This window comes from Pelmatolapia mariae, linkage group LG5 (genome assembly GCF_036321145.2).
Source record: "Pelmatolapia mariae isolate MD_Pm_ZW linkage group LG5, Pm_UMD_F_2, whole genome shotgun sequence".
NCBI lineage: Eukaryota > Metazoa > Chordata > Actinopteri > Cichliformes > Cichlidae > Pelmatolapia > Pelmatolapia mariae.
The window spans coordinates 13004160-13029935 of NC_086231.1; the positions used below are offsets into that span (position 1 = coordinate 13004160).

The window sequence follows — 25776 nt, forward strand, 5'->3', positions numbered from 1 at the left end:
GATTTAAACTTCTGCTTTCTGCTGGTGTACTTTAACCTTTAAAGACCTTTTCATCCCTGCCAGGAACTCTTCAAGTGGAGTGACAACAAGAGACAAAGGGCACTCCTAATTATCATTATCTGATTCTTATCTTGTCTGAAATTCACATTACATTTTAGTCATTTCAGCTCTTTTAAGCCAACACAAGATCGGTGTCTCACTCAAGGACAAACAGGAACAATTGTCTTAGTTTTTTTTATCTTTTAGAAACTATTAAAGCTTTAATCCAGGAATTGGAATGAATGAACAGACACTAACTACTTATTCCTCTCCTGTATTTTGTATGTTTGAGTGTGGCTACATATGTCTGTGTACACATCCCTGTGTGTGTATTGGTATGTCCTTCCCTCTGCCTGTATTGTGTGTGTATCGTTTTTATGTGTGTGTGTGTGTGTTTGGTTAGAAGCTCTGCGGGGGGTGACTATGGTGGAGCTGGTGAAGAAAGAAGGCAGCACACTGGGCCTCACCATCTCAGGAGGAACTGATAAGGATGGAAAACCACGTGTATCAAACTTACGACCTGGAGGACTGGCAGCCAGGTGAGTGAAACACAGTCAACCTCGAAGATGAGGATGAATACATAGATTCAGACTGTCTTGATATTCAGCAATATTCTGAACCATAAATGGGTCATTTTATAAAAGGAAAAAGAAACATGTGGTTAAAGCCTTTCTCATTTGTGCAAGCCTTTACATGCTTTTGTCCCTTCTTTATGCAGGAGTGACCAGTTAAATGTTGGGGACTACATCAAATCCGTGAATGGGATCAATCTGACCAAACTGCGGCACGAAGAGATAATCAGCTTATTGAAAAATGTAGGAGAGAGGGTTCTGCTGGAGGTGGAGTATGAACTGCCCCCCACAGGTATGTATTTGTACAGCTAGGCTGGTTGTTTCTACATGATTTTTAAAGTCGTTAAGATATGAGTTAGTGATGTCAGTAAGGTCCTATCCAATATCACATTAGAAATTGCCGGATACTGGAATGAATACTGTAATTCTGAATAGAAAAGTAAATGTAAATGACAGCTAGGTACAGACAAAACTCGCATGTCACCCCAAGGTCTCACTATGTATAGTATATACTACTTCTTCATTGATACTGAACATTGGCGCTAGATATTGATACATTTGTTTACTTGCCAAGAGACAGCTCCTTCATTCATTTAAATGATTAAACTCTTGGCACAGTCTCCTGTCTTTACTGTACTTCTTAATCATAGGGATTTACTGATAGTCATTTTATAGCTTTAGATTATTTAACGTTATAAAACTTTGTCCTGTGTCATCTGAACAATATTTATACTGCTGGATCTATTACACTTGTCTATTTTATTTTATCTGCAGCACATGCTGAGGAAACACACACAGGAAAAATAATTTCATTTGAACATGTCCACCCTGTAAAAAAACTAAATGAAAAGATTTGTTGAAAAGACATCTGTTCATGTCACTGAAAAGATTCCCACAAAAAGACAAGCTATCATTTAAATTGGTTAGAAAAGTAAAAAGGATACTTTTCCTCCTCAACACCTCTCCAAACAGCACAATACAAACCAAGGATCTTCTTACAAGAAAGCAGTGCCAAACGTTGCACTACCAATGGGCCCTACAGACTCCCAAGAGGCCTGCTCAACTATACTCACAGTGCAGCACACAATGTGACATAACCCAATTAAAAACAAAGTCTACATGAAGCTATATAGATGATACAAATGAGGGGGTTTTAATATTTAAAAGGAAAAATGCTCTATGGGAATGGCATTTAACTAGATTATTTTTAATATGCTGTGAAGACAACTTTTCACCTTTCATTTTTCAACCAAATTGAGTCGTACAATGTTGTATTTTGATAGGCTGTGGCTAGCTGAATAGATTTGCCTCAGAAAACAACACTGATGGATGTTTGAACCTTCAACATCTTTCTTCAAAACATTATTTTCATTTTAGGATATTTAATTTTATGATAATACAAGTGTAGTTTTTAAGTATAGAAATTTAAGGGAATCCTGAATTGACACTCAAATACCATGCATAGTTTAATACAGGAGTGTTTTTGTTTTGTTTTGTAGTGTTGTAATTGAAGCGCATTCAAGTAATTATTATTGTTTAATTGTTCTACATTAAATATCAGTGCTCTAATGTCATGATGTAAAATTCAGGTTATGCTGATACATTTTAATTGTGCCGGATTAATCCCTCAATTCTCTCTTTCTTTCTCTCTCTCTGTGTTTCTGTGTGTGTGTTTCTTGACTCAAAGCACCAGACAGCACCTCAGGGGTTATATCAAAGACAATTGACATCTGTTTGCACAAAGAAGGGAGCAGTTTTGGTTTTGTCATGAGAGGTATCTGTCACTTAAAAAAAGCCCATTACTGTATGTTTTTTATGGTTATGCACTTAGTTAGAAGTAACATATTACTGAAATGGTGTCATCTACACTACATTGAACTGTTGGCAATATATTGTACAGTAGCTGTTTCCATATTTATTAGAAAGGAATTTTGTCTATGCTTAGTAAATATATGAATAAATTAGTTAATCATACTACTCATTCTACTGAGAGGAATATTTTTGAACTGCCACCTTGTGATGGTTGTAGTTTGGCAGTGTTTCTCTACTTTGTTAATGTTAACCTCCTAGGACCTGGCATCCACATATGTGGACATTACATTTTGGGTTGTCATTACATTTTGGTTGTCAGGCCCTTGTAGACCAAAATACTAAATTTTGGTCTACAAGGGCCTGATATCCACTTATGAGGACATTATACTGGCACTGTTCTATTGAAATTTAAAGCGAATGTCCTCATATGTGGATCTCATTTTTCCTCAGAAACAAAAATGAGGTAAAAAAAAAAAAATCAGGCAATTGTTTGTTCTTACATTCATCAGGTCCCAATCAGCCCAAATAACAAAGAGAAATTAAAAATGCATGCCACGAAAGAGTTCAGGTCTTAGGAGGTTAAAGGAATATCACTTTTGTGCTAAAAGGAAAAAAAGAAAGACAACATCACTCCCCTTGCTTTGTTTTTGTCAGTTCATCTAAATTTGTATTTAAAGATCTGAAGTTTACATTTTAATATTAAATTTTCTCAACAAATGATACATTAAAAGCTTTTTAGGATAAGGATAAAACTAACTCCCTGGCTGCAATGCTGTATCACATTTTTATTTACTGCAATGTAGATAAATAAATAAGTAAATATTTAGCTGATGTGGTATGTCTTTTTAAGGTGTCTCTAAAATTTAGTGTAAAGAGCTTTGCCCTGGTCCTCTTACAGGCGGTACCCACGAGGACTGGCACAAATCACGCCCTTTAGTGGTCACCTATGTCAGGCCAGGAGGCCCTGCAGACAGGTACTGAATGCATGATTAAACAAGAATAACTGGCACACATGTAGGTGATGAATGGACAAACAGACTGACAATGAATGGAAAATGGTAGGGCCATTTTCCTGGCATGGTTTGGGTTTGCTGTGTCACTGCAAGCCAATACGCTTGGTCTAAGTGATGATACCTTTCTATCCTGATAGCAGTGGGCTCTTCAAGGATGGTATAGCCCCCATTCAGCCTGAGGGGTCACTGAATGGCTTGATAAGTATAAAAATATATGAAATGCATTCTATGGTCTCTGCAGGCACTTGCTTTAAAGTCAATTGAACATCTATGGGAGACTTTATGCTGTCTAGTTAGACTGTGTTCTCCAATACCTACAAAACACACCAAATAACAGAATATCCTCCCTCAAACAGAATTACAAAGAATCACTACCAAGGTGCATTTAAACTAGCGGTGCATAATGGTGGAAGAACTCATTAAGACCTGCCATGTTGGATTTTCGCTTATTCCCTTTAATGCATTTGCATTCACACATATGCATCAATATGTGTGAATCCAGCACAGTTACACTGACGTATCTAAAAAACATAAAAAACACATGCATTGAGACCCAGAAATAGAGATTATTTAGTCTTTTTGGAAGGTGAAAAGGGCAATGTCTTCCCATAAAAATAATGTCTGGGAGAAATAAAAGCCAGGCAAGAAGTGGCCTCCATTGAGTGTAAACTAACAGCAGCACAGCTCAACCCATTCCCGTCGGGAGTCTGGGAGATTTGTCTGTGCCTTCATGCGAATAGACCCCAAGGATAATGGTGTCATTTCCAGTGACCGTCACTGGTATGTCGACAGTTATGTGTTACTCATAGCTGCAATGGCATGAATCATCGTATCCTTTTAATGTTGTCATCATGTGTCTGTCTCAGGCTTGACGTTTAAGTCATAATACATGACATTTTCATATAAATGTCAGCTTTGCTACTGTTTAACTGATCTCACACAGTAATAATTAAACCATCTAGAAATGGTGTAAATAATATTGTTTTAGAAATAAAACTAATTTCCATGTTTAAAATGGATATATATATACATAACTGTGATGGCCAAAGAAAGTGCACCATTTATAGAAAGTCAGACCTCATATATTCTGGTGGAGGTTTGTTTGTGAAGTTTTCTTTCAAACCGTTTTTAAAGTTACAAAAACTAAAGTCATTAAAAAAAGACAAAAGAAAAGCAGTTTAGTTTTCAGTCGGTGTGCTTCAAAGGACTTCAGTTCAACAAATTGATTGAATGTGAAAATTATGTGATTGCAAGTGAATCACTGAGCTTTAAGAGTGATCTGCTGTCACCCACCATCATTAAAACACAAAATAGGAAAGCCATTTATTACACAATAAGGACCACTGAGCCTGTTTTACAGGTTTGTAATAAAGCAATATCTTACATCTGTTTGTCACACATCAACACTAGCATTAGGCAAACTTCAGCACCCAAAATTTCCAATTTTGAAGAACATGATTGACTCAGCTGTCCCTGTTCAACAAAACATTGGACTATAACCTTCTTCTCTGATCACTTAGCAGCTGCAATCATTTCCTCCTAGAAATTCGAACTGTAAGTTGCTATTTTTATTCTGACAGGTCCTGTTTTGAGATTGCTCTGCAGCAATATTTAAAGCAGACGCAAAAGTGCCAAAGTACTAAGCTTGAGTACTTAATGCCTCATCTTTCTACTGATTAAGACATTTTACGGTTTCGTTTGATTCATAAGGGCTTGATTGTTGCTGTAAATCCATCTTAGATTTGTCAAAGCGACTGCCGACCCACCAGATATATAATGATGTTGCCAAATTGGTCATTTGTATATACAGAAGTGTAAACCTTCACCAAATACTCACACATTACACGGCCTTACAGACTGACTGAACCTTCACTAGTTCACAGACAGAACTGGCAGACCAGGACAAAGATTAAAGATTAAATTCTTACTATTGAGTTATTTCACCCTGAAGCTCATCTAATACCGTTCTAAAGAAAATCGTCTTCAAAATGTGGGTCAGTCCTGGGGAAACGAATGAGATATTCATGCTGTTTTATATCCCATTTATATGCCAATTGGAAAAAAAAACTTAATCCACAGCACCATACAGTCCCAGGAGTGTCTACATTTTTAGAATTACCCAGTGGGAATTAAAGTGCCTTCTCTGAAAGTGTTAGAGATCCATGGTGTTTTTTACAGGACCACAAAGAAACTGCTTTCACTTCATTGTCAGATACAGATAGAAAGATACCCTGCAGGTCTAAAAACAGGTTAAATATCAGTCAAGTTCTAAAAGCTTATTTGTTTCAATCAACATATGGTAGAACCTTTAAATTTTAAATTCCCTGAAATTTTCCCGGAATCACCTGTTGGTATTGTACCTTTTCATGTGCTTATCCGACACCCTGTATGTACCATGTATGTTATTCTGCACCAATATTCAAAACCGATGAAAAATGTGTAAATCTGTCAAGAAATACTCCTGTCACATGGAGTAATTCCTGCCACAATAGAGCCTTTGGGTTATAGCTTAGCTCGCATCATGTTGAAAAGCTTCAGGGCAATCAGCATCCTGTTTGAAGACATCTGGCTGGTATGATTACAGAGTGTGTTACTCACACTCTGACATCAGCATAAAGCATCTATCAGTGCTCTAATGTGGCGCGCTGCATTAAAAATTCAAAATGTTACACATCCATTTTTGTGGAAGTAAAAAATTGCCTAAACGGTCCTCCTGAGTGCCTCTAAAAACACAGAGGATCTGTCTGTAAAAGTGTTTTTTGTTTGTTTGTTTTTGTTGTTGTTGTTTTTTTAACCAGGCACTGAAAACAGACCAACATTTTAAATGCTGAAGACATTTCATGCTGTTTCCATGTGTGTCCTTGATTTGAAATGAAGGTGGATTTTTACTGCAAGTCTCAGACAGATAAGAGGAGAGGAAAGAGGATGATGAGATCACAAGACAGTATTGTGGAAGTGAAAGTTAGGAGAAGAAAGAGGCTTGGATCTAGCTGGGCAGAAAGGAAATGAGCAAGATGAAGAACTAAGATGTTAAACGAACAAACAGGGCTGAGTGGAAGGAATGAAGAACACAGAATATGTTAGGAAAAAAAGGGAAGGTTTGGCATTTGATATTTCGTCATTTTTAACAGACATTATACGCTTGCTTTTGCAATATTTTCCTAGCCGCACAAGATAGGCAAATCTGAAGTCAGATTGAAATAGTGATGGTAAAAGGAATAGTGAAGAAGGACAATAAACTGTTGATGTGTTGAAATTAAACACGCTACAGTTTTATGGAAGAAAGAAAGCTGGAACTACATGCAAATTGTAATTTCCAATCCCTGTCTTTTGTAATCACTGTATCACAAAATCCAATGTCATTTTTTTGGCTGTGTGTGTGTGTCTGCATACAGAGAAGGTACCCTGCGCCCTGGCGATCGTCTCCTCAGTGTGGATGGTGTGCCACTACACAACGCAAACCACAGTGATGCCCTCAGCGTGTTGGCCCAATGTGGCCAGGAAGCCCTGTTCCAAATTGAGTACGATGTAACTATCATGGGTGAGTCCACATGTAGACACACAGACATATGCAAAAAAAAAAAAAAAAAAAAGCCAAAATAACAGAAAGAGACACAAATTAAAGCTTGCGGCAAAATTTATTTTTCTCAAATGCCAGTGAAATTTAAAATTGTTTTTGGGGGGTTGATTCTTTTGTTGTTGTGATTGCTGTTGATGTGTTGGCATTTTCTGCCACCTCAGGCTAAGGTCTGCCTTATTTTTCTGGGTAAAACAGCTCAGTTTAACTTGCCCGAAAAGCACTGCAAGGAATCCCCTGCTAATCATGTCTGGTTATATTTTCAAGGACATATATGCTCTTAAACTTTTTCACTGTGCTGTTCTTGGTGAAACAGATATTTAAGGTATTTGTACTTTGCTAGATTACTCTAAGATCATTTTAAGACTGTAAGAAACAGCAAGCAGTAAAAGGTCAAATTATTAAAATAACTTCGTTCTTTCCCGTTCAGACACACTGGCAAATGCATCTGGTCCACTGTTAGTGGAAATAGCCAAGTCTCCAGGAGCAACACTAGGCATCACGCTGACATCAGCCAATCATCAAAACAAACAGGTCATTGTCATCGACCGGGTTAAACCTGGCAGCGTGGTGGACAGGTATGTATCTACATGCTACTCATTCTCCAGGCATTCTCAGTTTTTGAAACCCACTGATGTCTTACAGACCCATAGGAAGTTTCCTTTGGTGTGGGAGCTGTGATGCACTAGACAGTGAAATTAGTGCAACCAGCCTCAGTCTAACTTATCATATGTAAGAGAACCCTTGGTGTCACATTTAAACATGCTGGCTGACTGTAATTTTTCATTAAACAGAGTTAATATTCTTAGAAACACAACTGGCATGTATGTGTTTGCATACATGCCAGTTGTAGTTTTGCCTAGATTTACCCTTCAAGTTCTGAGTGAATTTTGTTCTGTTAGCTGTCAAACTACAACAGATGATGAAAGAAGCTCTGAGATGCTTTCAGATATTAAGACAATATTGTAGCACAGTACAGTTTAAATCCACAGTAAGTACTTCATGGACAGTTTTCACTCTGCAGAACTGTTTCCTCATTTTTTCTGTCTGTCTGGTTGGTTTGTTTGATGCAAAGTTACCATTAAAAGAATATTATGTATTGAAATGCTATAAAAATTATTTTCTTGAGAACAAGGCTAGTGCACAATAATATATAGTTTACACTTTTGCAAACATCTGTCAGCTGTATATTTCTCTTCTGTTGAAAAATGGTGGACTTTATAGTTTCTCCTTCAAGATCTAATTTGATTCTGCTGTTGGATTACAGATTTGCAGTGGTTACATTTATGTTTACAGCATATCCTCTTTGTGTAAGAAAGACACAGATAAACACACATAGACTGTGTCCAACCTTATAACTTACACAGACAGCAGAAGACGGGATATTGCTTTCAGCTCCAGTCTACCTCTAAAATATACATGAAGCACTTGAACTCTGTGTCAGTGCTGAAATGAGTACTAAAATAACCTCAGTCAACAGGACAAGTTGACTGCAGAGGTCTGTGCTCTGGCACTATTCATTCCCACATGATTGCAAAGTCAGTTTGTAAAATCTAACCCCTGTGTGAAGAGCAGCGATATCATTCTGACCAGCACGGCAGCATGCCGTTGTGAGCTAAGCAGATTAATGTGGGTAGCTTATATACTGTTGGCAAAAGAACAAAAAAAAAAGCTTTTCTGAAACAGAATGGAAGCTATTTGTGTTCTGTTTATTTATCCAGTGTATTGTGGCGATAACATTTTGTGCTTATTCTCTCTTTGTCTCTTTTGTATTAGATGTGGAGCACTGCATGCTGGGGATCACCTGCTGTCTATAGATGGGACATCAACAGAGCACTGTACGGTTCTGGAGGCAACACAATTAATAGCAAGCACAACAGAACTGGTTAAATTAGAAATTCTTCCCTCGCATCAAACGAGGCTAACTGGAAAACAGCATGACACAGGTGAGTGTAACAGCTAGGACCACCAGATTCACAGTAAACTCTTTGGTTATTTTATTAATCAAAATTTTACAGTTTGATCTGTCAATATTTTATCTGTCATTTGGGTAAAATTAAAAAAAGCCACTGGTAATTATGGAACAACCTTGTTAAATGATGATGAATCAACTCTGTTTGCGGGCTCAAGCCTCTACTATGATGGCTGATGCTGCTATCTTTTCAGCCTGCTGCATTGCTCTTATTTGAATAGGTATGACTCCTAAAATTGTTAAATTGTCTTTCTACCCATGCACAGCTTTGTTCATCACTCTTCATGTGTAGTATACCTTTGGAGCCAGAGTTTCAGAATCACATAATGATTACATTTATTTATTTATTTTTAAATTCACTTGCTTTGTTTTTTTTGTTGCATACATGTTTATGAAATTAAACTGAAATGTTTTTGCCAGAGCGTGTTGTACTGACATTTAACAGCAGGAAACATAGTTAGATGGCAGTATTTGTAATATTTAGCATGACAAATGCTAATTATTGAAGAACAATGACCAACTGTGTATTTAATTCCTGGTCAGCTCTGATTTGGCAACTATTAAGTCGGATTCCAAAAAAAAAGCAGAGTAAAAACCACCAAGGAGAGCTTGTTTAGTCTTCGCCACAATTAAGTCACCCCATGCATATTTAGCAAATCCGAGTGGCAAAAAAAGAAAAAAAGAAATCCCATTCATTCCGGTGTCTTTCGGCCTCTTTTTTTAATACAACTCCACTTGAGGAATAATTTGGCCGCAATGGCAACTTTGTTTCTAATTAGCTCACCCATAGCCAAGTGATGGCTTCTCATCTGTGACAGAATTAGTGCCAATGGATTTAGAGGGGAAATCCTGATTCCAGTAACTAGTTTTTTATCGTATGTTCATGTGTTAATGCTTGCAGCTGAGGCTGCTTAAGTATGACAAGTGTACACAACACACTCACACAATGAATATTGTGAATAAATAGAAACACATCACAGTCAACATGATCCTCTACTTGTAGACGCTGTATAGTTTTATTTTGTTTTTCCCCAAAACCTTTTTTAAAAAATCCTTTTTGTTAGAAGAAAATCTTTAATGTGTTTCGGTCGATTAGAGATTCCCAGGAGAGGATGACAGAGACGGGATTAAAGCAACGGCTTTAAGACCGAGAAGAAAAACTAGATATTCTAGACTTGAACTAAACTAAAACCTTTCCATTAGTCTATTTTCAATAGAAATTTTTGTGTGGTGGAAGATCGCTCTCAGCATGAAAACAGCCGAAAAAGTGAATGCTGAAAAGAGAAATGGCACATGAATGAGAAATAGAGTGACAGGGAGTGTAAAGGCAAGATGGGATTTAATTAAAGTCATTACACCTCTCTTCCAGCTGTCAAAAACTGCTTACAGCTTGCAACCTCCTCCTATCCCTTGTCCTTTTCCTCTCCTCTCTTCTCTTCTATTAATCTCTGCCTTTGACTTCTCTTATTCTCTACACGTACCTCATCTCAGAAATGTTCATCTCCTTCCATTTTGAAATTATTTTCTAGTGTTCCTCTTCGCTCTTTTTCTCTTTTATAGTTGGTTGTGTTCTGGTATTATTTTAAAGTGACAAAAAGCCAAATTTTTAATAACATTCTTGGAGTTACACGTGTGAACACAGCACACACAGACACACTTGTTCACTCAAAAGGTCACCATCTCATCTCATTTGTCTGCAAGAAGCTAAATTTATTCTTTCCTTCTTCTAATCACAGTTTTGTGAGCGCCTTTGTGTGTACATATGTGCATTTGTGTGTGTTAGGAAATGAACACAGCTCATTAGGATACTGATGGCCTTGCAGCAGACCTTAAAGCCAGCTTGCTGCTGCCTTATTAATAGACACTCTGATTAAAGGTTTTGCAGTTGTGTGTGTGAGTAAAGTTTCAGTCGGTTTTCTTGCCACATAGATTACGTTTGGTAAATCTAGACACAAATGTGTCTTAGAATGTTCTCATGTTTTGTGTATATTCTCATAATATATCATGTGTAAATGAGCATAAGTGTTAATTCAAAGTGGCTTTGTTATGTGTCTGCTGTCTGTGGGCATTTACAGTGTGTGTTACTGCTGCCGTTCCTTGTCAGGAGGACCGTCTCTCCGGTGTGTTTCGCTGGACATAATGACTTCATTTTTACCCAAGGAGGATTAGATGAAAAAATGTTTCCTCATTTCACGGATCTCACCCCGAGGTTGCCCAACACTTCCGCTCCTCACACGTCCTGCCATCAGAGTAGTTTAGATAAAAGGCCTCACACGTCGAGGAAACAAAAGCTCAGCTGGATGGCTGTGGCAGCACAGAGTAGCTTCGGATAAACTTCAGAGTTTAGATACACGAGCGTAAAGGGGAATTACACACAAAGCTGTGTAGATTGTCAGGTTGTCAGCTGTGATTGTATCATTAAGCTCTCAGTGGGAGTTTCCTCAAAAGAGGTTTTCCCCCAAAACTGAAGAAATGCACATTTTTAGCAGATAACACAGTCAACTCATTTTTTTTTCTTTCTCCATAGTGTAATGGGTAACCCATTCACTTGACAAGCAAATAGTCACTGATTCAATTCCCGACACAACTTGTCTTTGCGGCTGCGTCAGAAAGCGCATCTGGCATCTGGATTCTGCCAAATCAAACATGTGGAGCCACCTGTTGTGGTCACCACTTGTGACAAAGGCAGCAGCTGAATGTAGCTTAGAGACACTTTTTCATGGACCTAATTAAGTGACAATGAAATTAGTTTGGATGAAATGCAATACAGTAAGGTATTGCATTATATGTTCTCATATAATAGGTATTTTTGGAAATATGTTCACCTGATTGGTTGGTATGTGAGTGTTAGTAACCCAAAAAGTTTTATATCTCTTTTAAGTTTTTTCACAGTTCAGATGAAATTTGTTGTAGAGTTTAACTGATAAATGAATGAATCAAGTTGAACGGTAATGTGATCACTGCCTTAAATACTCACAGCCCACTTTGCTGGGTACATCTGTTGAAGTGCTTATTAACACAAATATCTAATCAACCAAACATACGGCAGCAACTGAATGCTTTGAGGGATATAGACGAAACCAAGACAACCTGCTGAAGTTCAAAGCAGGCTTCAGAATGTGACAGAAAGGTGATTTAAGTGATTTTGAATATGACATAGTTTTCATTGCCAGACGGTGCCTGCTCCTAGTATTTCAGAAACTACAGATCACCTGGGATTTTCACAGACAAACATATAGGGTTTAAGTGGTAGATGTGCTGGTGACATTTGAACTACTCTGTGCAGTGGTTACCTGGGTGGCTATGATGTAGGGTCGATTTGCCCCTGGTAGGGTCAAAGCAAATTGGTCCGGGGTGAGCGGCCAGGTGAGGTGAGTTACAAGATCTCTGTGAAGAAAACACTGAGGTCAGTATCAGCCTAAAAGATTCAATCCATTGAGGAAAAGTAGATAATGCACAGCTAACTAGCTAAACAGCAAGCAGTTAGAATGGTTTTAATTTGAAAAATATACAGATACTGTCTGTGACAGCCCATGGCAATCAAGATTACATGAAGTTCATGGGATGTGTGCTCTGTGTGATCATATTTAGATGAGACACGGGGCAAGACAAGCTGTACACGTAACAGGAAGACAGCCATAAAGCGAGATATACCTATTATATAGGTTATAGACGAGTTATTATGTCCAAATCTCTAACTAACAATTTTACAAATTGCAATTCTGTAACATCTGCATTAATTTCTCCTTATCAGTGATCAGAATGGATGATAACTCACCTTCTTGGCAAATAGCAGACATGGTAGGGTGCCTCCTACCTATATCTGTGACAATGATTTAGCCTGATAGAAGCCTTTTAGTGGGCTGATAGCATAGGAAGAGCAATGCTACATGTACACAAAATCTAGGAACTTTTAATTTAGGTTCAGACATTTGAATTTTATTAAGGTTAAAATTATGTAAGAGTTGGTGTAAGGTTGGTTTAGCCTACACCTAGCCATTGATTTTAGAAGTATTAAAATTCAGTGCTCATGTTTCATTGCATGTGTTTTGCAGTCAAGGTTCAGAAGTCGGACCATCCCCACTCCTGGGACCCTTGTGTTAATTACTGTCCCCCTCCAAACTCCACTCTCTGCAACACAAGTTCGACCCTCAATAAATCGTGGACAGCCTCTAACAACAACACAATCAACAACCTTGACTACTGCAAGTGTAAGAACACAAACACAACACAACTTGATACTACATAAGTAAGACCATAAATTTTTAGTAGAAGTCTAAATTAAGCTGTATGCATTAATTTAGACTTCATTGCCGAATGGTATTTGGCTTATTGATGATGGCAGGCAATGTCTGTGAAAGGGTAAATGAGAAATCAAATGTATGCTGCCCAGTGGAATGTATATGTAGTGTTGTTTAAAAAGATATATTTTAAAAAGCTCTACATATTTTAAGACTATTTAAAGCATGTCTCTATGAATTCTCATCTTGTGATTTAAAGATAAGCATCATAAGCATATATTTTAAATATAAGTGGCATTGTGCAGTGTCTTTGGTCATGTGGAAATATGACAAGAAAACTGGAGGTTTCGAAAGAGGCCCAAGCAAGCACAAGGAGAGCATATACATTTCTCACCAAGGGGCCCAGCCTTGACCTGTATTTAAACCCAATACCTTACAGCTGTGAGACAACACTGCTAACTACTCAGCTGTGAAAATAAAGCACCAAACAAGAAATAAAATTTTACCTGACATATCCATGTTTGCGGTATTTATCATGTGCTCTTTGACTCTTTGTTTTCCTTTTTCATTTCCCAGAGGAAGAAAGAGATTTATTAGCATTCACTTCTTTGGTTTTTTAATTTAATTCTTAAAAGTCTAATTTATTGCTCATGTATTGCAGTATTGAAAATAGACTTCTTTTCCCTCACTCTTTTTTTGCAGCTCTTGTATCAGCCAGTTTCTCTCCTGCCTCTACAACCACTTCTGGGCCCAGCAGCCAGAGCTCGAGCACGTTACCCAGGCCCACTGTTCCCATGAGTCCCCGTAATTCACTGCTCAAACGGCGGCAGAGAAAGAAAGAGCATAAGAGCTCCTGTAGGTTCCATCTCCCTGTGTCTCTGCATGATGGATCTAATTTCCCAGAAGGGATGAAACTAACTGTAATCTGTGTGTCTGTGTGTTTTTAGTGTCCCTGGCCTCCAGTTCGGTGGGTCCAGGTGGTCAGGTGGTTCACGTAGAGACCAGTGAGGTTGTCTTGACAGGTGACCCACTGAACGGCTTTGGTGTACAACTACAGGGAGGAATATTTGCCACCGAAACGCTGTCAGCACCACCACTTATTCGATTCATAGAGCCTGACAGCTCTGCAGAGAGGTGAGCGTGCATGTTGACCCAGTCATACAGATGCACGTTTCTAGCATAAATTAAATCTAAACTACAATAACTGTCATCTGTAGCTTTTTCACTACAATATCAAATTTAGTCTGACTTTTTTTTTTGGCACTACAATGTCAAAAGTCTTGTTTTTGTTTCCCTACTTTGTGATTCACTGCCCCACCGTCATTGTTTTATTTCTGGTTCCCAGCTGGCCATGTTTCCACCTGTGTCTGTGTCTTTAGTCAGTCTTTTGTGGACATATAGTCACAGGCTTTTCTTGTGTCGCTAATTTGTGCCTCTGTGTCACTTCCATTCTTTGTCTTATCATTGACCCAAAAATCAATTTTAGTATGCTAGACTGTTTCAATTCCAAAATGCATCTGGAAGAGAGAGGACAGAAGTGGCTTGTCAGAAGGGATATATAGAAGGTGCACAGGTGTATCCTTTGTACAAGTGTTTTCAACCTCATTGTCTATAAGAGGCATGACACGCAGTTGGCATATACAAACATGATGGAAAGAGGACTCTTCAAATAACTCATTCCTTTAAGCAACAATCCTGTGTGGAAATAAAAAAAACTATAGCATCTCACATTGTCTCATCTTGTGAATTTGAGTAAAAGTAACCCGACAGTAAATACAAATCTGCCATAAGCACAGTTATATCTGAGATCTGAAAATACAGCAGTAGCTGGACTATGCAAGTACTTAAATTTATATTGTGCTTTCCTAGTCTTAGTGATTCCTCAGTGCTTCTAATTACACTTTAACCATACATACAGACATTATTTTTATTCCATCAACATCAAGCACCGTACCTCACACCCGTGGGCAATTTAGAATTACAAGTTAACCAAACTGCATGTCTTTAGACTGTGGAAAGAAACCAGAGTAGCCAGAAGAAACCCACACAGCCCCAGGGAGAGCATGCAAAATCTACGCAGAAAGAGCCTTGCTGGGAACCTTCTTGCTGTGAGGTGACAGTGCTAAGCACTATATCACCACGCCACCCTATTTCAGATCTCATGTCTATTTCAAGGCACCACCCTTCAACACACCCTCTTTCCTTATTATGACTATTTTAGATTCAAGATTCAAGAGCTTTATTGTCAATACACAGTATACACAGTATACAGGTACCGAAATGCTGTTTCACCCCAAGCCCCCCGTGGTGCATTTATAAGTATATAAAAGATAGATCTCCAAGAGATATAAAACTAGGATTTACAAATAAATAACATGCTAAATTTCGGTAAAATTAAGGGAAAATTAAGGAATAAAAAAGGTACTAATTACTAACTATGCAATGCTATACAATACTATAATGATAACTATACAATACTAAATGTACGATAAATAAAGACAGGACAGAGACAATACAAAGTGGATTGTGCAGTAGGTATTGAATACCAGGTTCAAGTTATTGTCCGGATATTGTAGACGAGACAGGACGAAGACATGTGCAAGATGCAAAATGTGCAAATATAGTATCATTTAGATGTGTGTTCAGTAACTATGTGACTTATATGCACCATATATTATCACTCCTATACTACTTTGAGATTTCCACATGATATTTTAAAGACTAACTGGTGCTTGCCTCTGTGGAAACTGGAGCAAATATGGTAACAACATGGTGGCAATGTCAAAGTACCCTTTGAACTCTGCCACTGTTTCCTGTAAAATACACACGGACATGGCATATAACGTTTTAAGATTCCTTAAAACCACCTTTCTTATTAATTTGACCCACATTGGTGCATGTAAAAACTGTTAATAGACATGGGTAAAATATGACCTTTCCTCACAGTTACAGTGTAGTAAAATATAGATGTGTAATTTAAAAACTTTGTAACAGGATGTTCACTTGTATTTGTGTAGTTGTACAACAACTGTACAAATGGCCTGTTTGTTTGAGGACAAATGCCGACTTTAATGTTGCATTAACAGAGCTTTACTTAGCTTCCCTGTGTGTATTTGGATGTCAGTGTTAGTGTGGGTGGGTGTGTTAGACTGATGTTTTGGTGTATTAACAGCTCTTCTTGGCTCTGTATTATGTGTGGGTGTTTAAATGTTTGGAAGAATTTCTGTGCATGAGTGTAGGTAGGGCTTTTTTGTGAACACTGACATGCAAGTGTGTGCGTGCCCACAGTCTTCTGCATGCTTGTGTCTGCTGTTTCTCAGTAATTTGTTCACAACTTCATTTAAGTCTCTGTATGAATTCTCAGTCGTGTCTGGATCATGATGCTGTGCTTATGTCCGTGTCCATTGATTGATGTTGATGTTTCCGTCATATTAACAGCTTCTGTAAGTGCTGGGTGTGTTTCGGCACCCTGAGGCCACACTCCCTACTCCATTAGCGCCCACACTAACAACACTAATTAGCTAGCTTCCCTTTGCCCACTCTGGAGGAATCGATAAGTACCTTTCTTTCCGCTTGGCAGTATGAATCCAAATAACCCCCTTTACACCACCCCGAATTACAATTATCCACAACTTATAGCCTTTAAAACTATACGATTTGTGCAGCAGTGGTCTGTGGAGCTCTTTTTAAGGTTTTAACCTGTAATTATTTTCCTTTGGTGCTGCTAATCCTGGAAGATTTGTTTTGTAAATGGTAGACCATTTGCCATAATTTAAAATGTGTATATTGTACCACTAAAGGTTTCTACATTTAATGTTTATTTTTGAAAAAGGAAGGGGCCAAAAAAAAAAATCTGACTATTAATAAAAGATTCAAAAAGCACAAACCTAGTTATGCTCCAGTAATTTATTGCCTTATTTGGCCCTTTCCCCCCAAAATGATAATGGCATAGAGAGTAATATTAAGACAGCAGTGAGCCACTTTATCTGCCTGTGTACACAAACCACCATGAGAACTCCATACATACAGATGTATGTAAGGTGGAGTGTATTTTATATGTTTTAATATACAATAAAAATACTCAAATTTTAGTCTTACTTTCAAATTTCAAGTGCACAGTGAACTATTACAATGGAAGATTGCATAGTGATGAGCAAACAGAGAGCACTAAAAACAGAAAAAATACAGTAAAGTAAATGTTACACAAACAGCCACACAAAAATGGGTCAGTTATCAAACAGCAGTTTGAAGGTAGATGTTCACTGTAATAATTGAAACTTGATATTGTTGCCAAATTTAGAAGCAGCGTGAGTCTGACAAAACAACTATTTGTATCCTAATCCCACTTTAACTTGTTTAGTTCTGCACATTTACAGTCCTGATGATGTAGGTTTGCCTGGGATTATAAATATGACTAGTTGTTGTTAAAGTAACTTTTATCATTTGGCTTCGGTTAAGGTTAGAAGATGAAAATTAAATTATTAGTGTAAATTAATACGACAGCGAGGCAGTCATAGGGCTGCACTAAACAGAATGAAAAAATGAGACGAAAGCGAAGAAAAGACTTGGGGTTCTTGAACAATTAATGGGAAATGGAGGAGAAAGAACGACAGGAATGAGAGCTATGGCAGACCATTTTATCCTCGGTAAATCATAATGAAGATGTCTGGCTGTATATTAATACAAGTCACCCACTCGTGGCTTAATGGAAGATACAGTGCCTCATTTGTGCATGTGTGTCACATAAAAGAAAAACCTAGATGTCCTGGAAATCTATAGGGCACCAACTACATTACAGTGAGGCCGAATTAAACTGAGACAAAAACATTTCATCTTCATTTTCTTCTGTCAGATGTCACCTTGGTGCAGAAGTGGATAACTGTTGTAATAATTTCATTGCAAAAAGGAACATGGCTGTGGGCCAATTCTAAGAGTTGACGTTTCACCCTTAAGCCATAAAATATACTAGCGGCTTTTGTATTTTTGTTAACAAAAGTTACCCTGTTAGGCTGGAGTATTATAGTCTGACTCACAGACAGGGATCTTCTCATCAAGTTTTTCCTTCCAGATCCTTGAAAAGCAAGAAAGCTGGAATTGCTTTAAGTCTGAATAAACAGTGACATATTAATAATATCACAGGATAATATATCAACAGAAAAGGCACATGATTCCTAAATTTAATAGTCACAGGTAATGTGCTTTGATTTAATTCCAACAGTCATTTATTTAATGAGCAGCCAGGGTTGGTGTATTTTGGAAATAATAGCTAAACAGCAGCATAAAAGCCACAGTATCTAAAAATAATGTGAAATTTAACACAGTGGGGAGTCATAAGCTTACTCTTCTGTCATCTGTCTGTAAAACGAATTGAAGGAGGGGAAAAAATTCCAGATAGGGCAGCTACTGACAGTTAGCAAACATAAATGCCTGAATTTTTATTCTCCCCTTGGGACCAGTTTGACCCTGGAGGTAATCATATTAAATAGGCACAGACAATAGCGAGACAAACAGGCTTTATTTCAGGCAGCAGGATCTGACAGCTTGTGTGAACATAATGCTGAGTGTGGTGTACTGCCTGAGTGAGCTGATGTTTGGAAAGTTCTTGAAACCGTGGTCTCGCGCTCCAATGGATCGTCCTTGTAAACAAATAACTGGAGAACTTTAGTTTAGTTGAAGCCACTCCAAAATGACAGTAGGTTTCCTCTCCATTGAAAAAACTTCTCTTCCTTTTAAAACCCAGCAAGATGTCAGTCCTAATAGTGATTGCAGTCTATCAAGAAAAGGTGTCTTGCCTTATGAAAACGTATACTTTGTTTTTAATCTCATTGTTGATGATGCATGGATATGAAACACAGGGAAATGAATTATATGTAGAGTCATACTACATGCTCGTATGTATCCTTTTCTTGTGGTATATATAGGAACAGGACCAAAAATTTTAAATCTTTACTTTTACATTTATGTTTATATTAATTATTATATCAACCCCAACCCTAATTCTGAGCTTTATCCCATGAAAATCACTAAATACATTTAGTACTCTTGTAGGTGAGATAGGTTTGTTGTTACCATTGTTTGTGTCTTTGCAAAGTTTCTGTCAGAGTACTCTGTGGACTACTTCTTCATATTTAATCCAACAGTCCACAGAGTACTTTAAATCCATTCAGTGTGAGACCAGAATTATGAGTTTTGTTTTAAAAGCAAGAAAACCTCATTCAAATTCACACTGGTTATTAGTTAATACTACCAAAACTTTCTCAGCACAATGCATGTGCATGTGAATGACAAATCAAAGAGGAAATGTGTTGTTTATGTGTTGCTTTTTAGTCTTTCTGCAGTTTTGTAAGAGTTTTTTTTACATCCTGAGAGCATCACAGAAAACTGAAAAAAATAAATCATTTTAAAACAAAACCCTTACTGGAAGTTGTAGATAAGGGAGAAACTATTACACACTTTGCTGCACTGGTAAAATAAAATGAGGGCTGGAGAGTTTTTGTTTTGCTTTTTCCACTTTTTTCTCTTCAACCTGTCAAGCATGGAAGCATTGCTTTTCCAGTCACTAAAGCATCTTGATTTTCTTGTAGGTGTGGCCTGCTGCAGGTAGGAGACCGTCTTCTGTCAATCAATGGAATCCCCACAGAAGACGGAACACTCGAGGAAGCCAATCAGCTCCTCCGAGATGCTGCATTGACCAATAAGGTCACACTGGAAATAGAGTTTGATGTAGCAGGTTTGTAAACTTAGCAAAAAGTTTTATACCTTATACCATGTCATACATGCACCATACATATTCCTTGCTAATTTGTGAAGCCTGAAAAACATTTTCACAGAATAGGAAGACACCTTTGTGTTCTTTAATAGCTCCCATTTAAAACATACGTTTGTTTAAAAAGCACATATAATCTCATTTTCACAGACTGGATATACTGGTGAGATTCCTGTGCTGTGAGCTTTTGTGTTAGCACAGGCAGGATTAGACAGAATAAATACAGCTCTTCACTGCAGAGCATGACACCACTGACATGCTGTCAACCCCTGTGGAAAGTATGAAGAGTTCATTCAGGGTCTTTATTTCTGATTTCTCTGTAGAAGAAAAGTCTCAACAGATTCCATTTTGGAAAATGTTAAACGCGGATTAGGATTACATCAATCCAAGATTATTTTTTAAGAATCAAATTACATTAAATAAATACAGTGTAGTGCTTCTTTTGAAGGGAATCTGTTCAGTACTATAATTTCATCATTCTAGTAAGTGAAGGCTGAATGACCTGCTTTCTTTTTTAACTTTGATATAATTATTCAAAAAGTCATTTTTGTTTTGTTTTTTTGTTGTTATTCATAATAATGATTCAAAAGAGACTTGGTAAAAAATACATGTGTAGTATAATGGAATTATACATCCAGGCATCTACTTTTACACCTGTAAGTGTAAAAAGTCCTTGTGAAAAAATGAAGTACTTTGCAGTTTAGGTAGTCAGTGGGAATTTTCAAACAGTTTAAGTGTTTGATTGAGGTCTTTGCAGTTATTAATAGTAGCTTTTTCATGTTATATGTTATATGGCCAATAGATAATTTGGAGGTAAAGGATGCTCATAACTAACTCTATAAATTAAAAAGAATAGATTTATTAGATCTACTCATAATAACCCTAAATTTGGGTGGTATGTATTCACCCAGTGTTATATTTATATTGGTTTTTGTTTGCTTGATTGTTAGTGTGTTTTCCTTTTTAACTACTTTGAGTAGATCTGTTTTGTTGTCTGCTTTCCTGCACAAGCTGTTCAGGAAATTAAATTACCTTTTCTTGGTGAGCGAAACAAACTCTAAAGTAAGAAACAGATCCAAGTAAGGAGTCAGAAAGCCTTACGTGGTTGCTGTGCTTACAGTTTTAAAGGTGTTTTACTGGTAGAATTAGTATTTACTCCTGTAGGCAAACAACGAGGATTTACAGTCCCCGTTTGCCATGTAGGAGAGTATTATCTGTTTCTTTTTACATTACTTGTTTCTCTGGTTACGCTTAAGTGTGTGTCTGTGTTTCTGTTGCAGAATCAGTGGTGCCAAGCAGTGGTACTTTCCATGTCAAACTGCCGAAGAAAAGAGGAGTGGAACTGGGGCTCACCATCAGTGGTAGGAACACACACACTTGAAACATTTTTCATGTGATCCACTTTTTGTTTTGAACAGCTGCTGGCAGAATGTTTAAAATTCATTCGACCACCCACATGCATTTTTTATGATAACAAAGTCTGCAGAGAAGCTAAGCTATAAATTCCAACAATGTTTATTAAATGCTATAGATATTGTTTGTCTTTCTGGTGCCACTGGCATTACGCTGTGTGTCCAGCATTTTTTCAGTTAGAGCTAAGTCACTTAGTTTCAACTGAGGAAAATCTACACAAAATCTCTACAGTGATGTTTTTGACTAAGCTTTGAACTTCACTTCAATGGTCCATTGTGGAGAAGAGACAGTTGAGAGGAAAAGGTATACTTTGGATTCCATCTCCTGTATCTTCCAACTTCATCTATGATCATGAGCTTTAAGTAGTGACCAAAAGAAAGAGATCCTAAGTGATCAAAATCAGTTTTCTCCATAGATCTGTTGGGTTCAGACACCACACTGCTATGCAATAACTATGCATGCAATTATCAGATGGACTTCAAAGCAGAATAACATGAATGACTGCTCACCTGTTGTTTGTCTATGTTCACAGCCTAAGACATAGCCCTGCATTAGGGGACAGGTTCCAAAATTTTAAGGCGGGCTCGCAGTAGAACTAGTTCTCCTTTTCATCAAAAGATGTCCTCTGAGGTAGTTCGGGGATTTAATAAGGATGCCTCCTGGGCGCCTTCCTTTAGAGATTCTCCAGGCTTGGAGGAGATCCAAGTGCAGACCCAGAACTCACTGGAGAAAATATATATCTCATCTGACCTGGAGCGTCAGGGAATCCCCCTGCAGGGAACTGTAAAAGGACATCTGAATTACTGATTAGCCTGGTGCCGCTGCAATAAAGAAAAGAAATTGAAGCTAAACTTTGTGGCAGCAGTTCGTAGGTTGATGTTAGTTTGAATTCGAGTGCACAAGGTCAGGGTTAATTTTTCTAGTTTTCGTGAAACACATTTCTCAGCATCATTAAATATACTATGAGATGAACAAAAATACTGGCTATGAGCTACCCGCTAACATCAATGGTCAACCTCACTGTGTGTTAAATAAATAGGAGTAAATTTATGTTGCAGAATCCATAGAGCCTTTCTAAAATTGATGTTCAAAAAGAACACATTGGTGAAATGATCAGTGGTCATGTAGTGTATACAGTATAATGTTGCATTAAACGTAATCAAAAATAAAAGCACACACTTGCGCATTTACCCTGCAGACTTGGAATTATTCTGCCAGTCAAAAGTGGTTATTGAGAAAGTAATTCATCACACGCTAACTGTATCTGTAAAGCTTTATAGCACAGTCTTCACTCTTCACTGGGAATGACCTAAATTCAGTGTTTAATTATACCTAGCCTGGAATGTGGGTATATTGTAGTGTTCCACGCTGTATTATTTTAAGTAGCATTAGCTCAGTGACAGGAGAACTACTGAACCTGACACATTTTTAAATATTTAAAGAGAAGGTAATTGAAGATGGCTGGGCCCCAGCAATTTTGCTGGAGGTTGTGTGGAAGAAAACAAGCAGGCAATGCCTATTTTTTTTCTTGTCCACTATGTTGAATTTCTTTAAAGAAAATATGCACTTTTTATGTCTAGGATTTTGGGCCTTAACTTAATATGTTATATATTTTTTAATGTTAATGTAAATCATTGTCTGTGTTTTGGAGTAAATACTAAATCGAGGTGTGATATCTGGCTCCTAAAGATTGTCTTGACTGCCTGTAAATATGCTGTCATTAAATCCTCAGAGAAAACCTGCTTTTGTGTATCTTTTTGGCATTGCCAGTTCCACATGCCCCCTTTGTCCACTCAACATGATTGGGGGTGGGGTGGGGTGGGGATACTGAAGGAGATGCAGCTGTGAATGTACTCACTTTCTTTTAGTCTCTCTTATTTTCTCTCTATCCCTTCTTACATTAGGCATCAATGCTAAAAACCTTGTGTGCACCTTGTGTGTATCTGCACATGCCTACTATGCCTGTCTCTGATGTTTGCTGATACCAAGCAACATTTCATATCCCTGCCACACATTTGCATTTAAAAGTGCTGTATATATATCGTGTAAGAAAAATAGCTGAAGACATAAGCACCGCAGAAACAGTGCAGCTCTCTTAAGTTATTTCTGCAAACCAGTCCTACAGGATAACTGAGAGTATACTATGGTGTAACTATAAGCGCATAAAAACATTTTTGTCCTTATTTCAACTTTCCTGGCTAAAGAGACAGGATTTTTGAGCTATCAAATGTCCAAATCAAACCAATTCTCTTACCTCTGGTCATTTTCAACCCTGAAATGTGGGATTTTATTATTTAGTTACTCCCTTGTTCTTCAGTGACATTGTAGTGATGTGTTATAGTTGTAACCATCTAAATGACTAATGATAATAACCTCAAATTAAGTTATATTGTCATAATTCTGATGTATGGTGTATATAAAATGGTATAAAGCAGGTTGTTCCTTGGCCGCATTTGAGACAAGAGAATGGTGCAATGGTGCCACCTTCTGAACAGAAAATATTCACAGCTTCTGGGCTCACGCTCAGAGAGCAGGGAACCCAAAATGTTGGCTATTGAGACAAATCTGTGTGCAGGCAATTTGTCCTGATAGGATTAAAGAGGTGATATTAGAGGATGGATGGATGAATATACAACCTTAATGTTACTGTTTATATTGAACTGATTATTATTATTATTATTATTATTATTATTATTATTATTATTGTTGTTGTTGTTGTTGTTGTTATTTTTATTTGTTGACTGACATGTTATATTTTGATGTTGTTGCTGCTGTTCCTGCTAAATCTTATTATGGTTTCATCTACCTTAACAGCCAATAAGAAGCCAGGAGAGCCTCTTATCATTTCTGACATCAAGAAGGGGAGCATGGCTCACAGGTATTTTATAGGGACTAGTGTTGTATTCCTTTGTAAGGACTGCATGTTTCATTTTGGGGGAGGGGGTTCTGCCACCTTAAAAAAATTCTTTTCAATTTCATTTTGTTCTGGGGTTTTTTTTGTTTTGTTTTCTGTTTTTGAATTTATATCCATATTATAGTTCACTTTTTCCTTGTGTTTTATGACACTTGTTACAATGTATCACCTTCTGGGCAATTTTGTTTTCTTTTTAATCTTAGAGTAAATTGCACACTAAGAACTAAAGGACACCAGACTTTACTAGTCATGTGTTTCTCTTGTTCACAGTAATACACAGTTACAGTGATATGAGCTTTAACATAGACCCCCTTGCCTTAATCCTTTGTGTCCTATATTCAGCAACGTGCTGGACACTGGAAGAAAGTTTTTGGTCCATATTAACACGATAGTATCAAACACCTTTCTAACATCAGAAGACGGGTACACTGCAGTCATAAAGAAATAGATCTTATGCTCATGCTGTGTTTAAACGATGGACATTTAATACTAAAGGGATCATTTTGACTACATTTATATACTTAAATGCACTGTGTTGTTGCCTTGTGGATGGGCTCAGATTTTTGTGTTAATGAGCAGCTGAATAGTGCTCAAAAGTAAGTAATAAGAGTGAGCACTACTATTTTCTAACAATATAAATTATATAGAGGTTTGGAGACTTACATAGCAAGGACCACTAAAACAAGCCAGTTCAACACAGGTTTTTTTTTTTTTTCTGGGTGGGTGGGTTTATGGGTGTTGTATTTATTTTCCAACTAATATACTGAGGAGCAAGATATGTCATATCATATACTCATAAAGTTACACTTTTTTTAGAATTCCAGTGAGCCCTTTTAAAATTGAAATTATAGAGTTCAACTTAGTAACATAAGTGTTTTTACTTCAGCGTTTGATTAATATCTAAGAGAGTCTCAAATGCTTTGACTTTTTCTCTCTTTTTTCTTTGTCACTCTCTATTCTTTCACTCTCTCACCACCAGAACAGGAACACTGGAGCCTGGAGATAAGCTGCTGGCTATTGACAACATCAGACTTGAAAACTGTTCCAAAGATGATGCGGAGCAGATCCTCCAGCAGTGTGAGGAACTCGTCAAATTAAAAATACGTAAAGATGAAGACAACTCAGGTACTTTTGTGGATATAGTTGTTTCTATATTTGAGGGACAGAGCTCTGACCTGAGTTAAGCTAATGTTTTAAGATTTCTTTAGTTTTTTATTTCAGTTACCGTCAGAAAAAAAGAAAGCTGTACTAATGAAGTTTGACCACAAGGTGGCACTATTGTCCAAAACTCTGGGACACCTACACAACTAAAATGGTGTTCATGTGAAACAATAAAGAATGTATTATAAATTATAACATAAATCCAACATGTTTATACAATATAGTATAATTTTATATAGAAAAATGTGCAGTGACCTATTATGGGTACTGGAAACAACAAGCAGCAGCCTAGAGTC

At 37.4% G+C, this 25776-nt stretch overlaps 1 protein-coding gene across 6 annotated transcripts in view; it reads left to right on the top strand.

The window, feature by feature from the left end:
- The window catches only part of grip2b (glutamate receptor interacting protein 2b), a 260488-nt gene that overhangs the window by 211896 nt on the left and 22816 nt on the right, over positions 1-25776 (top strand). For 4 of the 6 annotated variants that reach the window (XM_063473715.1, XM_063473713.1, XM_063473719.1 and 1 more), the window contains exons 3-16: positions 443-578; positions 758-903; positions 2299-2385; positions 3322-3397; positions 6832-6977; positions 7444-7591; positions 8790-8959; positions 13041-13196; positions 13929-14081; positions 14174-14360; positions 19811-19956; positions 21273-21353; positions 24220-24283; positions 25299-25444. In XM_063473715.1, coding sequence (XP_063329785.1) covers positions 443-578; positions 758-903; positions 2299-2385; positions 3322-3397; positions 6832-6977; positions 7444-7591; positions 8790-8959; positions 13041-13196; positions 13929-14081; positions 14174-14360; positions 19811-19956; positions 21273-21353; positions 24220-24283; positions 25299-25444 — 1842 coding nt within the window. The remainder of the gene's footprint in view (positions 1-442; positions 579-757; positions 904-2298; positions 2386-3321; positions 3398-6831; positions 6978-7443; positions 7592-8789; positions 8960-13040; positions 13197-13928; positions 14082-14173; positions 14361-19810; positions 19957-21272; positions 21354-24219; positions 24284-25298; positions 25445-25776) is intronic. The other 2 variants (XM_063473717.1, XM_063473718.1) reach the window with 1 other exon arrangement.